General features: G+C 39.4%; 1 protein-coding gene across 6 annotated transcripts in view; it reads right to left on the reverse strand.

Annotated features, from left to right (window-relative positions):
* Golga1 (golgin A1) overlaps nt 1-14,953 on the reverse strand; it is a 61,083-nt gene that overhangs the window by 34,478 nt on the left and 11,652 nt on the right. For 5 of the 6 annotated variants that reach the window (XR_011704160.1, XM_071600947.1, XM_071600945.1 and 2 more), the window contains exons 5-11: nt 13,880-13,954; nt 12,893-12,990; nt 11,307-11,339; nt 8,673-8,801; nt 7,735-7,904; nt 7,139-7,250; nt 1,824-1,949 (exon numbers count right to left, since the gene is read on the reverse strand). Coding sequence is in view for 5 of the 6 variants with exons in the window: in XM_071600947.1 (XP_071457048.1) it covers nt 1,824-1,949; nt 7,139-7,250; nt 7,735-7,904; nt 8,673-8,801; nt 11,307-11,339; nt 12,893-12,990; nt 13,880-13,954 (743 nt within the window). In the remaining variant the exon portion in view is untranslated. Of the gene's footprint in view, nt 1-1,823; nt 1,950-7,138; nt 7,251-7,723; nt 7,905-8,672; nt 8,802-11,306; nt 11,340-12,892; nt 12,991-13,879; nt 13,955-14,953 lie in introns of all 6 variants that reach the window. The other variant, XM_071600946.1, reaches the window with a different exon arrangement.

Consider the following 14,953-nt stretch of genomic DNA (forward strand, 5'->3'; position numbering starts at 1 on the left):
ATTTGTCCCCGGTCCAGTTTACCTTTTATTTTGAGATAGGGTCTTGCTAAGTTGCTTAGGGCCTTGCTAGATTGCTGAGGCTGGCCTTGAACTTGTTTGTGATCCTCCTGCCTCAGCTTCCCAAGTCATCTGGACTATAGGCATTCACAACAGCATCCAGATACAATAATGTTTATAATATTAATAGATAACATGTAGTGAGATGGGAACATGTTCCAATCATCATTCTAAGCACTGACATATTGTCACCCATCTAATCCTAACAATCATTCTGTGTTTGGTACAATACTAAATTCAATTTTAATGAGAAGGAAACAAACACAAAGAGATTAAGTTACTTGCTCTAGGCTACAAGCTCGTAAGTAGAAGAAGCAAGAGATGAACATGGATGTCTCATTCTAGAAATTTGGAACCCATATTATACTCACTGTAGACTGTTTAAGGGAATTGTGGAAGATGTTTAAGGGAGTGATATGATCAGAAGTGCTGTTTAGGAAGGTCGGTTTGGCAGTGAGGTGGAAGACTGTGTCAGAGGGTGAAGGAGAGGCTGATCCTGGACAGCCAGTCTGGAGCCTTCATGCACACTAGGCTAGCACTCTGGAAGCCTGAAGTACAACAGTGGCAGGAGAGATGGAGATATTCAGTTGAAATTGGAGACAGTATAAGTGATTCTACCCTAGGCTGAGCCCCAAGGGCCTGGCTTTGTCACTTTTTCATGATGGGGTCAATAACAGGGATACAAAGAGGAGGAGGGACAGAACACGGGCAGAGAATGACCTAAGACCTGAGGAGAAAGTTCACCTACGGTCACTGGGCAAGAGGCCAGACTATTCAATAGCCCCCTCAGCAGAAGTGCATCCCCTGCCCCAGGTAATTTTGCTCATGTCAAAGGGAGATGGTAGCTATTTCTTTGCCTCATAGCAGAGTAGGAAGGAAACAGTGCAGGAAGACAACACAGCTCAAGTTGGGGCATAAGTCACTAGGTGACCAGGGGGCCATCTGTTCACGTGTATCTCTGAACAAAGCTCCTCTCTTCCCTAAGAAGCACACAGGGGGCATAAGACTAGTTTTTTTTTGTTGGTTTTTTTTTTTTTTTTGGTGATGCTGGGGATTGAATCCAGGGGTGCTCTACCACTAAGCACATTCCCACCCTTTTGATTTTTTATTTAGGGTCTTGCTAAGTTGCTGAAGCTGGCCTTGAACTTGCAATCCCTCTGTCTCAGCTGAAGCTGGTCTTGAACTTTCAATCCCTCTGTCTCAGCCTCCTGAGTTGCTGGGCTGTTACAGGTATGTGCCACAAAACCTGGCCCCAAGGCTGTTTTTGATGAAAGCAGGACAATCTAAAGTAGAAGTGCCATGACACAGGCTGATAGGCTGGGATACCAGGGAGGCTAAGGCAGGAGGACAGCTTGCACACATGAGTTTGGGGTCAGCATAGGCAACAAAGCAAGACCCCATCTCAAAACATAAACAAAAACAAAAAATCCTCCACAAAGTTGGAGCGTGCTCTCTTCTCACCAAGCTGCTTGCTGACCCTTTGACCTTCTGGTTTTGAAACTCTAGGACTTTTTTTTGGTGCTGGGGCTTAAACCAGGGGCACTTTACTACTGAACTACATCCCCGGACCTTTTTATTTTTTATTTTGAAACAGGGCCTTGCTAAGTTTTCCACAATAGTCTTGAACTTGTGATCCTCCTGCCTCAGCCTCCCGAGTCACTGGGATTACAAGTGTGCACCACCATGCCCAACAAACTTTAGGATTCATGAAACTCACCAGAGTTACAATGCCTTTCCAATACCTTCAGGTACAGAGTGAAAATTACCTCTCTCAGGAGTTCTTGCACATGTTCTTCTCCTGATAAGTTCTGTTCCAATCTCTTCTCCAAGGATGCAACCTTCTCTTGCAAATGTGTGATGAGTTTTTCCTTCTCTTGAGTTTCAGCAGTGACCTGCTCAGGAGAAAGCAGAGGTCATAATGAACCATAAGTCCTCTATCCCTTGCTTTCTGTCTTCTCTTGGGCCATCATGTTTACCTGGAAGTCTGTTCTCAACTACACCCTAGAAAAACTCACAGAAAATCTTCCCTGACAACGGGACATAAGAGATGTCAGATAAGAACCCAGTGATTCTTAGGAATGCAGTTCAGAGACTCAGGTCAGCAAAAAGCAAGCACTCAACCAGATTTAAGCAACTGACACCCTGGGAAGGAACAAAGCCATTGTCTGCCTCCAGAGCTAATCCCAAACAAGAAGATCCTAGTCTGTTCTGCCTCTTAGGACCTACTGAACAATGCTTCTGGAACTTGAGGGGCTGGATGAAACAGTGACATTGCCAATGTAACTGATTTTAAGGCCAATGAGAGAATTCCTGCAACAAATGATGGTATTCCCCTGGCTTATGCACAGGGCCCCCAGCAGAGCTGCCTGCCTGGTATGAGACCAACACTGCCCACTTCAGTCTGTCTCCTTAGCAATGATGGCAGTGGTGGTGGTGGGAGATGGCATTAACTTTGTTACTTTCACTAATACCAATCTTTTAACACTGCTCAACGTCAAAACACAGGATCCAGAAGGCTTTAAATATCCAGGTTCTCAGATCTTTGGTGATCCCTGCATCCTGGATGTGTGTCCTCCTCTCCCACAAAGGCAGCATGGCGGCTGCCTCTCCCCTGGAGCTTACCTGCTCGCATTCACTCTGCTCATCCTAATCCTATGCTTCTTTTGCTCCATCTCAAGCCAAGACATTCATGTTCAGCTTGCAACCCAGTCAATTTTTGCTCAGAATAAGAGGTAGTCATCTTTTGCCTAGAGTTTTGAGAAGCACCTGCTATTTTGAGTTGTTGCTGGGGTGACAATGGAAGTAGCGGGCAGGAGGCTGATGAGTGATTCACAGCCCTACAATTCATTAAAGTTTTATCAGGCCTAAACTCCATGTTTTGTCTTCGAGGACTGACCCACAAGAGTACTGAAGCTGGTGATGGAGACAGATAAGCAAATGCCTAGCTATACAGGAACACATTCATGCTGCAACGGGTGACCATGAGTTACTGTGTGAAGAACCAGAGCAGGCCCTCTGAACAGGCAAGTCCAGGTAGAATGGTTTTGGAGAAGCACCAGCACTCTAGATAGAGGGCAGCTCGGGTGAAGAGGTAACAAAGCTCCCCAAGACCATGAGGCTGGTGAGGATGGAAGAGCAGAGGACAAACCCCATGTCAGAAACCTGAACAAGGCAGATGCAAGCCATACGTCTTACAAAAGATGGTGGTAGCTATTACCTATATGAAAAAGTACAGTCAGGGCTAGGGTGGTGGCTCAGTGGTAAAGTGCTTGCCTTGCATGCATGAGGCACTAGGTTCAAATCTCAGCACCACATAAAAATGAATACATTTAAAAAAATAAATAAATGAAATAAAGTTTCACTGACAACTTAAAAAAAAAAAAAAAAAAACAAAACAGCAACAATGAAACCCCTCCAGTAAAAAGAAAAAGAAAACAGCAGAAAAATGGGGCAAAGATTTGAGCTAGCACTTCACAGAAGAGCCTGAATGACCAACAAACTATGAAAAGATGCTCAACCTCACTAGTAATGTGGAAAAAGCAAATTAAAATCATGATGAGATCTTTCATATTCAGCAGATTGTCAAAAATTAAAGGTTTGACAATTTTACATGTTGGCAAAGAAGCAGCAAAAACTCCTACTGCTGGTAGAAGTGTGTACATTATCAATAATAACTATAGAAAAAACCCAGGGCATTAGCTAATAAAGCTGAAAATGTACACATAATGGAACCCATGCTTTTTGGCCTAGAGTAACTTTTTTTTTTTTTGTACCAGGGATTTAACCCAGGGACACTTTACATCCCCAGCCCTATTTATTTTTTTATATTTTAATTTTATTTTTGCAATTTGTTTTGTAGTTGTTGATAGACAAGAATGCCTTTATTTTTTATGTGGTGCTGAGGATCAAACCTAGTGCCTCACGCGTGCTAGGCAAGCGCGCTACCACTGAGCTATAACCTCAGACGCTATTTTTTATTTTGACAGGGTCTCCCTAAGTTGCTTAGGGCCTTGCTAAGTTGCTGAGGCCCTCCTTGAACTTATGATCCTCCTGCCTCAGCCCCTGGAATCACTGGGATTATAGGCATGAACCACCATGCCCAGCCTTAAAGTAACTCTTGCACAATTTGATGAATATTTGCAACAGTATTATTTGTAGCAGTAAAGACCAGAAACACCCTAATATCTATTGTAAGCAGAATGGATAAATAAATGTTGTATGTCCATAATACACAGTTGAGAAAAGAACAAATGTTTTTTAGAAACATAATGTTGGGCACAAAAAAAGCAAGTTTTAGGGCTGGAGATGTGGCTCAGTGATAAAGCACTTGCCTAGCATGTGTGAGGCCCCAAGTTTCATTTCCAGCACCTCAAATAAATAAAATAATTAGGGGCTGGGGATGTGGCTCAAGCGGTAGCGTGCTCGCCTGGCATGGGTGCGGCCCAGGTTCGATCCTCAGCACCACATACAAACAAAGATGTTGTTTCCGCCGAAAAAAAATAAATAAATAAATAAAATAATTAAATTAAAACCAAGTTTTATACTACCTATAGGATAATTTATTTCACTTATACAACAAGCATAAGAAATAAGATATTGTTTAGGAACAAAATATGAAAAAATTATAGAACGAAACAAGGAATGAAAAAATTATGAATAGAATTTACTTCTAAAGAAAAAGCAACAGAATGGCTGGAACAGTGAAAGATGCACAGGGAGCCACAAAGACAAACATTATCATTTTTCTTAACCTTGTTACATTTTCTACTTTATTCAAATTTTACAAATACTATTTAATATACATTTAATATTGAGAAGGGCAACAAAAAACAATTCCACACTCATGATTTTCATGCTAAAATTGCGATTCCTGTAGACTAGCCATGCAGTTGTTCAAACCAGAAACACAGAAATTCCTAACACACCCTTTTCTCTTGCTCTCCTGTTCCCTTATCTACACCTTAGCAAGTTGATCAATCTCAGTACTTCCTAAATTTGACCAGCTCTTCAGCACCAGTCTTCGTCAAAGCTACCATCAGCTCACGGTGGACAACAGTACCAGCTTCCAACCTGGAAGGCTCTTCCAGTAGACCTCCTCCTGACTGACAAAGCAATATACTCTTCTTCCTTATTCTTTTTTTTTTTTTTTTTTCTTTTTTTGGAAGCTGGGGATTGAATCCAGGGACTTGGGCATGCGAGGCAAGCACTCTACCAACTGAGCTATATCCCTAGCTCCCTTCCTTATTCTTCTTCTTCCTTATTCCTTCCAGCCTTCTTCCAGGTCCTTGAGTGTGCTAAGCCTTTTATTTGTCTCAGGATTTCTGCTGTACTGTCCTCTGCTTGAAATTCTCTCCCATCATCTCTTCCCTTTCAGCCCCAGGAGCATGTCAAGTTTACTTCCTGGAGGAAACATTCTATGATTCCAAGACCAGATCTGAGTTCTTGTTTTCCTTCAGAGCACTCACCAAAGTTAGTCATTAAATATTTGTGTGATTATTGATTACGGTCTGACTTTATAGACCAAAAAAGGCAAGGGGAGTTCAACTCATCATGGTATTTCCAACAACCAGAGTAGACCCCAGAATACAGTAAGGTTCAACTAACATTTTTCAGAAAGAAAATATTAATGTAACCATCATGTGACCATAGTCTGGACTTCCCTGAGCCTCTTTCTTCTAATTATAAAAGGGATGAACAGCTTTAACTGAAAGTGAAGGGTCCCCTGAATTCCAACAGTGCTTGTCTATTACACCCTTTCTCTACTGCTCAAATGGATGCTGTACCTTTCTGTCTTTTCTATCTCCTGATTTCCTACCCATCCTTCACATTTCAGTTTCTCCAGGAAGACCTTTGTACTCCTGCCTGGAAACGTGCTCTCCCTAATGGTGTGTCTTCTGCACTTGAAACATCTAGTTCACTTATATAGAACTTATTTGTGATTCTTCTTTTCTTGTGGGTATAGGAGATTTGAGGAACAATAATATATATGTCTAGATTTTAAGTTCATTAGGGTCCTTGTATCAAAGTTGTTCATTCATGGAAGATATATTTTCTGGGTGCTTTCCATTTTGAGGTAATAAAATGCAGTAGAGTAAGCATAAATTCTGAGTAAACCTTAGACTACAAGGCTGGGGTGCAGCTCAGTAGCAGAGCATTGTCTAGAGAGGCCCTGGGTTATTTAACCTCCAGGACTGCAAAAACCGACATGGGTTAGAAGTCAATTTGATCACTGACTATGGAACTCTGAACAAGGTATGTAACCTTAGTTTCCATTTAGGTATCTCCAAATATGATAATACTCAGTAGGAAGGGGTATACAGACTTCAGTGTACATAATTCTTACTGTACTATAATATGCTGTAAGTCTCTGCCTCATTTGAAAGAAGTATTTCTCAAGAGATGAGAAGAGGGTGGGGGGCTCCATCTGATAGAGGATGTTCTGTCACAGGAGAAGGCTGCGCTGTCAAGGACTGAAAGAAGCTGTTGGTATGTAGAACCCAGAAGGCAGGAAAGACATTTGTTTCCAATGTAAGAGACAAACATATGACACAAATTGTTCTGTACAAAATGCCAATAAGAAACATCACCGAGAAACATTATTTTATACCCAATATTATTGTTACTGTTCACCTTCATATTCTTAGAATTTAGCAAAAGACTACAGTGGGAGAATAAATGTATGTTGACCAAATGAAAAACCAAGTTGTAATGATATCAAATTGGATTAGAGTCACGTTTGTCAAAGGTAAAACTCTGGCTACATCAACCAGAGCTGTTTTTTTTTTTTTTTGTATGTTTTGTTTTTTATGCTCAAGATGCATCATGTGGTACTGTAATACATATGGTATACGTTGATAATTCCTATCAGGACAATACTGTCCTCCATTTCAGTTAAGAAACCCTTGTTCTGCTGGGTGGCCATTTTTCATCTCAATGTGGCTTGGCTAGAACATGAAGTAGAGCAATATGAACTGCATGAGATACATGTTTTAGCAGTCATCCCAAGGACGAAATTTCTGATGGAATTTATTTTTAACCTCCACATGAGAATCTTAGGAAGGAAGGCCCACTATTCACTCACCTTTTGCAAATCAATGGAAAGCTGCTGAATGAATGCTTGGAGATCCTGTTCCTTTTGTTCCAGGGCTGTGATCTTATTTTCTGCACCTGCGTTGGAAGCTGTCACATGATCTCTTCAGTAAAAGGAAGCAGACAATGAACAAATTTGGATATTTCATCTATAAACACACTCTCCAGAGGAAAAATACAGATAGTGCCTTATATATAAGGGCTGCAAATATTATTAGCCACATGAAGGTTATCAATAGAAAAGACTTCTTGGCTCTCTCTTAAGCAAAAGCCCAAAGACAAAAAGTCCACCCAGGTTTCAGCAAGAAATCCTAATGTTTTTGCTTACTCAAAAACTTCAAAATTAAAGCATACTGAATTGCTCAGCAGGACTGGAATGATTCTAAGCCTAGGTTCATGAAGGGGACAGAGGGTTGGTGGTGAGATGGCATGGAAGGCCTGATCCTAGGCAGGAAAGGACAAGTCTAGAGGTGTTTGCCAGCCCTGAGATCAGAAAGTGTTGTGATGAGCAATGGGGACAGGTGAGTGGGCTATAGATAGAGCTACACCAACACCTCTTCCCAAGGGCCCCACAGACCAAGCAAGAACCTCTGCTCTTCCAGCGCTGAGTAGCATCTCTGTAATTCTTCCAGCTTCTGCCTTAAATCCAATGACATCTGATTGGAGGTCATCAACTCTTCCTGGGTCTGACTAAGTTCTCTAGTTCGTGCCTCCAGCTCTTGCTCCATCTTTCCCAGACTTTCTTCTTTTTTTAAAAGCTGAAACAAACATATAAAAATTCACAAAGCTACTGCTAAGAAATGTATTTAAAAAAACATGAGTACTCAAATTTTTATAACATTTCAGTGGGATTAAAAGAGGGCTGAGCTGATGGGGTGGCATGAGCCTGCTATTCAGACGGCTAAGGCAAGAAGATTGTAAGTTGGTGGCCAGCCTCGGCAATGAGACTCTGTCTTTTATTTAAAAATAAAAGCAAAATCAAAAAACAATATAATGAAACTCTGTTTAAAAATAAACAAAAACAGAAGGCTTATAAGGCTAGTTACACAGCAAACAAACAAACAAAAAAAAAAGAAAGAAAAAGGAAAACATTTCAAATAGAACTTTTCCTTTCAATAATAAAAAAAAAAAAATCAAATGTGATCAACACTAAAAACTCCCGGGGCTGGGCACAGTGGCACATGGTCTGTAATCCTAGAGGGAGAAACTGAGGCAGGAAGATTGCAAGTTCAAAGCCAGCCTCAGCACCTTAGCAAGGCGCTAAGAAACATAGCAAGACCTTACCTCGAAATAAAAAAAATTAAAAGATCTGGGGATGCAGCTCATGATGAAGCACCCTGAGTTCATTCCCTGGTACCAAAAATAAACAAGCAAAAAAACCAAAACAAAACAAAAAAAACCCCAAAATCTACTAAGGTCTGTTTATCACCAATTACAGTGATGATTAACAAAATCAGAGTAAACAAACAGTGTTTCTTGTTCAGGAGTGTTATTCGGTATTGAGCTTCTTAAATAAAAGTGCATACCATGTGCTTGACTTTACTTAGTTCCTGTTGCTGGAAACCCTCTAATTCATCCATTTCATCTCTCTTTTGGAAAAGATTCAAACTCTGGTTCTTCACTTCCTGTAGCTGAGCTATTAAAAATCTTTTTTCCTGTATGGAAGAAGACATCAACTCAGACAATGAAAACATTAGAAATCTGTATTACACAAGTAGAATTCATAAGATAAGAAAATCTTGAGGAAATCTCATGCAAATAGATAGTAATGCATGGTTAACAGGAAGTATTACAGTATATGACCAATATGACATCACTTACAAATTCCTTCAGTAAAAAATAAGTTTTAAGTGATAACTGTGAATAAAGAGAACAAAAGCAACAATTACTTAAAACTGTGCTCTTAAGTCTACTTGGCAATTCCATATACATGTTTTGCATGTTTGTAATTATTGACACATTGAACTGGCTGAAAAACATAACTGGAGTACAACTAAAAGTCCTAAAAAATTATAGAATTTAGCAAGGAAAAAAAAATTAAGACTTAGCCAGGCACTGTGGCGCACACCTGTAATCCCAGAAGCTCGGGAGGCTGAGGCAGGAGGATCGCCAGCCTCAGCAATGGTGAGGGGCTAAGCGACTCTTGGTGAACTGAGGTAGATTTTATTTGGTTAAATCCTAAATGGATCTCCTTTACCATAATTTTGAAAGATAAAAACATTTCAATGAGAATTCACTTCTCATATAGTAAGGGTTTATTTTAAGAAAAGTAAATCTGCTGGGTGTGATGGCACATGCCTGTAATCCTAGCAACTTGGTAGGCTGAGGAAGGAGGATTGCCAAATTCAAAGCCAACTTCAGCAATTTAGCACTAGACTGTGGGGATGTAGCTAAGTGGTAAAGTGTCTGTGGGTTCAATCCACAGAATTAAAGAAAAAAATAAATAAAAAAGAAAGCTTTACCCTAACTCTCATACCTCCGTATTTAAGACCATCAATAACAATGCTCTGGATTTAGGATTTAGTTTTTTTTTTTAAGTTGTTGACAGACATTTAATTAATTAATTAATTCATTTTTACATGGTGCCTCACACATGCTAGGTAAGTGCTCTACCACTGAGCCACAACCCCAGCCCTACTTTTTTTTTTCTTCTAGTACTGGGGATTGAACCCAGGGGTGCTTAACCACTGAGCCATATCCTCAGCCCTGTTTTACATTTCAATTAGAGACAGGGCTCACTGAGTTGCTCCGGTCTCACTAAATTGCTGAGCCTGGCTATGAATTTGTGATCCTCCTGTCTCAGCCCCGTGAGTTGCTGGGATTACAGGCATGTACCACCACACCTAGCCTGGATTTATTTTCAAATAGAAGTTTCTTTGGAACTTAACTTTTCTGTATTTTTCCTTTCAGAAAAATGCTAAAGCATTCTGGTTGTTTAACATCAGACTTCTACAAAATGCACAAAGAAAATCCTGGCTTAATTTAGTGTTTTATGGGAAGAATGGAGCAATAATAAAACTAATTTGTTTAATAAAATTGATAGTGAATATACTTTGGAACTGAATATATCATTCTCAGAAATAATTTTTCTACCATGAAGAATAATTTAGGAGTACTCAATGATAGCAAGGAATGGATTAGGTAGCAGCATATAATTTGTGTTGAGAGCATTCGTTGTTGATTATTATAAAATTAAAATGTTTTTCCAATTGTAGGTTTGAAATTTCATGTTTATGTCTGAGAGCCAGAAACACATTACTTTAGGCATCTACACAGTGGTATATGTTATGACCCTAGAATATTCACTTTTCCTCATCTCTGTCTAGCTAAAAAGTTCTCTTACCTATTCCATGCTGAGCTTTGAGAAATGCTCTCATTTCCCACATTCTATCATGACATGTTCCTAATACTACCACAGGATCAATTAGGGTCTTTGCAAGAAACAGCAGACTCAAATTAGCTGTTTTATTAAAACTTTGGACTGGATAAGAAAGTCCAAAAGAGCTGGGTACAGTGGCACATGCCTATAATCCCAGCGGTTCCAGAGGCTGAGACAGGAAGATCTTGAGTACAAAGCCAGCCTCAGCAAAAGTGAGGCACTAAGCAACTCAGTGAGACTCTGTCTCTAAATAAAATACAAAATAGGGCTGGGGATGTGACTCAGTGGTTAAGTGTCCCTGGGTTCAATCTTTGGTACCCCCAAACCCCCAAAAAAATTAAAAAGAAAGAAAGCCCAAAAGAGATAACATGCTAGTACCAGCTAGGGCCAAATGGGTGAAGAGATCACAAGAGATATGTCCAAAGATCCAACTGAAGCTGTGACTTTTGGCCAAAGGATGCAAGGAGCCCACAGAAGACACAGTTGGGGAATAAACATTCTGACCACATTACTTTCCCCATGGGCTGAATCTAGTCAGAGGCCAGAGGGTACACAGAGAGGGGCGTATCAGGAAGAACAACCAAAGGCATTCTGCACAGCCAACAGGACAGACAAATTCTAGAGGAAGGCATGAACTGTTCAAGTCGATGTCTACTCCTACAAAGCCCTGTTCCAGGAGGTGGTATTGCAGTCAGTACTGTATAGTGACTACCAGAAAAAACATTTCCAAGCCCCAGAGATAAGACCAACATGAATAAGACAAAAATTAAGATGAACTAACCTTTTCAAGCTGATCCATCTTTTCTGACCATTCCTAAAACAAAACAAAACAAAAAAGTACAGTTTCCAGGGAAGAGTATTTGAAATACTAAGATTTTCAGAAAACAAAACATAATCCTCCCCAACCCCCAAAACAACCAACCAATGGACAAAAAAGATAAAGAAAGAAAGAACGAACTAGGAAGAACTTGGTAATATTAAAAATGTTAAAGAGTCCTGAAGAAGAAGAAAATGAACCTTATATAAAATTCTAGAACACAAATATAAACCTGCAGATTTTTGCTAAACAGGGCACCCACACAAAGCTGTATCTGCTGTTTTCATGCAGCTTTTAGCTTAATCCTGAGAGTTTTCCCATGGGTACTGTTATTGCTTCTTGCTTCCTGGGAGTGGGCAGCTGGAACCAGCTGAGTTGATAACTCTGCAACTGATGTTTAGAAATGAATTTACTGAAAGTGGCAGGGAGGATTATCAGCAATACCGGTAATTATTTTCCTTCTTATCTTGCCTTGACTAAAATGCTTTGTGCCTTCTGTTATGTGTCAAGGGAAAAGGAATGATACCCTTTATTCAATAACCATTTTAAAATGGGGGAAAATAACCAATGGTATAGAAGGCTGGATTGCCTACAATCAGAACCTACCAACTTAAATTATTTTTTTATTTGTATATACTCGTACTATAGTTATCCACAGAGTATTGGTGATTTTTTTTTCTGAACAGAAAATGTCCTAGGAAACAAATCTACACTTTAAGACAAACTGATCACTGTACCCATAAAATTAATTATACATTTTCTTAGATCAAATAATAATAAATTGACCCTTTCTAGATAAATTAGGATGATTATAAAACACTCATGTTTATCTCAATTAAAATGACATTATCTTGAGCAAAATATACTTTATAATCGTTGAAATAACCAGCAACAGTATTACATTCCTTTCTTATCTTTTATCAGGCAGTTTTTAGAGAATGCTTCTGTTGAGGTTAAGAAATTCTCTAAGGTGGGCACAGTGGAAAACACCTACAATTCATCTACTCAGGAGACTGAGGCAGGAGGATCACAAGTTCAAGGCCGGTCTCAGCAACTTAATGAGACCCCATCTCAAAATAAAATAAAATAAAAAAATAAAAAGCCTGGGATGTAGCTCAGTGGTAGAGCACTTGTCTAGCATGTGTCAGCCCCTGGGTTTAATGCCCAGAACCAAAAAAAAAGAAAAAAGTCCTCTTATATAAAGGTGAGTGTCTGGGGTCAAGGCTCTGAGATAGGTGTGTTGGGAGGGCAGAAACCATTGTCTTTATTTGGGGCTCACCATTAGGTTTTAGACACACCATTCATGTTCTCAAGTTTACAAAGCTACACAGATACAGAGGATTATTCTCTCCCATTCTGGACATGTCATGATTAAAACTATAAAGTTCAACTTTACAAAAAACGGTCAAATGAAACCTTAAAGAACATACATATAACTTCTTTTCTCCTAGGTTATAAATATTTCCTACCAGATTTATGTCATAATTTTTGAAGTCATGTCACTAAGTGAAATCTTTCCACCAGTCTTGGGCAGGCCACATACAAAATACCTGGTCCTTTCTGGCTAATGCCAAAGCCAGTCCTTCTGCCATTTTGGCTCTGTTGGCTTGGAATGTCTCATTCTGCTCTTGAAATTTCCGCATGGAAGCTGTTAACAAAGAGGCTCTATTTGAGATATGGAAATACTTCAGAAATAGCATGACAAAAAGCCCATGTAATTACTTTACAAATGTCACCAGACAAAAAAAGGCCAAGGTCATATATGTGAGGCTGGGAAACCCTGCTCCATCTCAACTCCCAGAAGAACCTTTGGCCTTGGAAACAGGCCAGGGTTCTATTTGCTTGTTTGGTCCCTTGTTGTTTTGTTTTCTGTAATAGCAAAGTGCACACACTTAGGAAGATGTCAAAAGGTGACTTTTTAAGTGGTACAACAACAAAACACTTTCTGTAAGTTGCCAGAAAACAACAATGCTGTTGCTAAAAGACAGCTGCTACTCCTTCATCAGAACCAGAAACAAAACCAAAAAGAAACTATTTTATTTATCTTAAAAAAATTTTTTTAGTATATATAGTATCAACAAAGACTCAACTCTCTACTTCTATTTGCATTTTTTGGAATAATACCCAAAGGAGAATACAGGACTTAGGGTACATTAACGAAAGTGTACATTCAACTTTTGAGGTGTGATGACAGAGCTCTCCCTATTGCCCAACACAGCAGTAATGAAGCTATGGTTAGAACCCAACGTCCAGGACTAGATTTTACTAAAAACTAAGGCCAGCCTATAAATGGCTCAACTGTATAGGGACAAACTGGCGCACAGATGACCCCTTCATAAGCAGCGTGCCCAAAAAGCAATGTAAATACAAGTTCACATTTAATAATATCAGATAAATGTCATATCAACCTGATTCAGAAGTACATTACTTATAAAATAAAGATATGAGTTCTGACGAAGGACAAATTTAAGAATATACTGTTTTATTTCAAAAACTAGCCCTAAAAAGATTGAGAAAAGCAGGAAATGAATACGTACAATCCTGGTGCTTTTCTAATGCAATTTCAAGCTTCTCTTTTATCTTCTGCAAGTTTCGGACCTGTTCAGCATAGTCTTGGGTGAGGAGGGTGACGCACATACCAGGAATGGACAAACATCAGGAAAGGAAGTTAATTAAACAAAAAAATGAATGAAAATGATGATGATTTTCTCAACCTGAAAACCAGTCCTGTTAAGGAAAGCTAGGCAGATAGCCTCCCATTAACAATGAACAACACAGGCGAACAGGTATAGTACAAACTGCCCACAGTATAAACAGTGAATGCCAACAGGTAGATTCGTTTAGCCTTGATAGTGAACAAGAATTAGTCTGGGCCTAGTCATAAGAAATACCCTGCTATGAAAACCACATTATTATCCCATTACTTAGTTTCAAGTCTGAATGTTCACTTCTCCTTTTGGCCTTAGCATAGGACAGATCAAGGGAACTTACTTAAAGCTCACTTGTCACCCACACAACTCAGAACAGTGGTTAGGGCAACAGCAAGCACCCTGGCATGGTACTGTCTCTATAGTGAAGGTACTTAATTCTATAGACAAGTATCCAGGAACTGTGTTCCCTATGCCATACCAAAGGTGAAAGTCAGAATTAATTATCTGGGTAACCAAGGATGACAGCATAGTATTGTGAAAAAGTAGATATAAGTTCAAATCTCAATTCAAACCCCCCCTTGGCTGGGGACCTTAGGCAAAGTATTGATCCTAAGTATTAGTTTCTTTAAGTACTAAATAATAATATTAATCGTACTTACTTCAAAGAATGCGTTAGATAATAAAGTATTTCATATGCCTTAAAGCTTGGCCCACAGTGCTCAATAAAAGGTAGGTTTTACTGTACTGTTATATTCACACTAAGCCTGTAGGACAATATCCATGACATTAAGTGGACTCAATAAATCTCAGCTCTCTTCCCTGTTCCATTACTAACATAGGTTAAGCCTGTTCTTTAGGGAAGGTACATATTACTTTATCACTATCTTCTCAACATTAAACACATACTGGTTACTTCACCTCTGTTGCTGATATCATTTCTGAGCAGGAGTAACAGGAGAG

The sequence above is a fragment of the Marmota flaviventris genome, chromosome 13, assembly GCF_047511675.1.
Source record: "Marmota flaviventris isolate mMarFla1 chromosome 13, mMarFla1.hap1, whole genome shotgun sequence".
In the NCBI taxonomy this organism is placed as follows: Eukaryota; Metazoa; Chordata; class Mammalia; order Rodentia; family Sciuridae; genus Marmota; species Marmota flaviventris.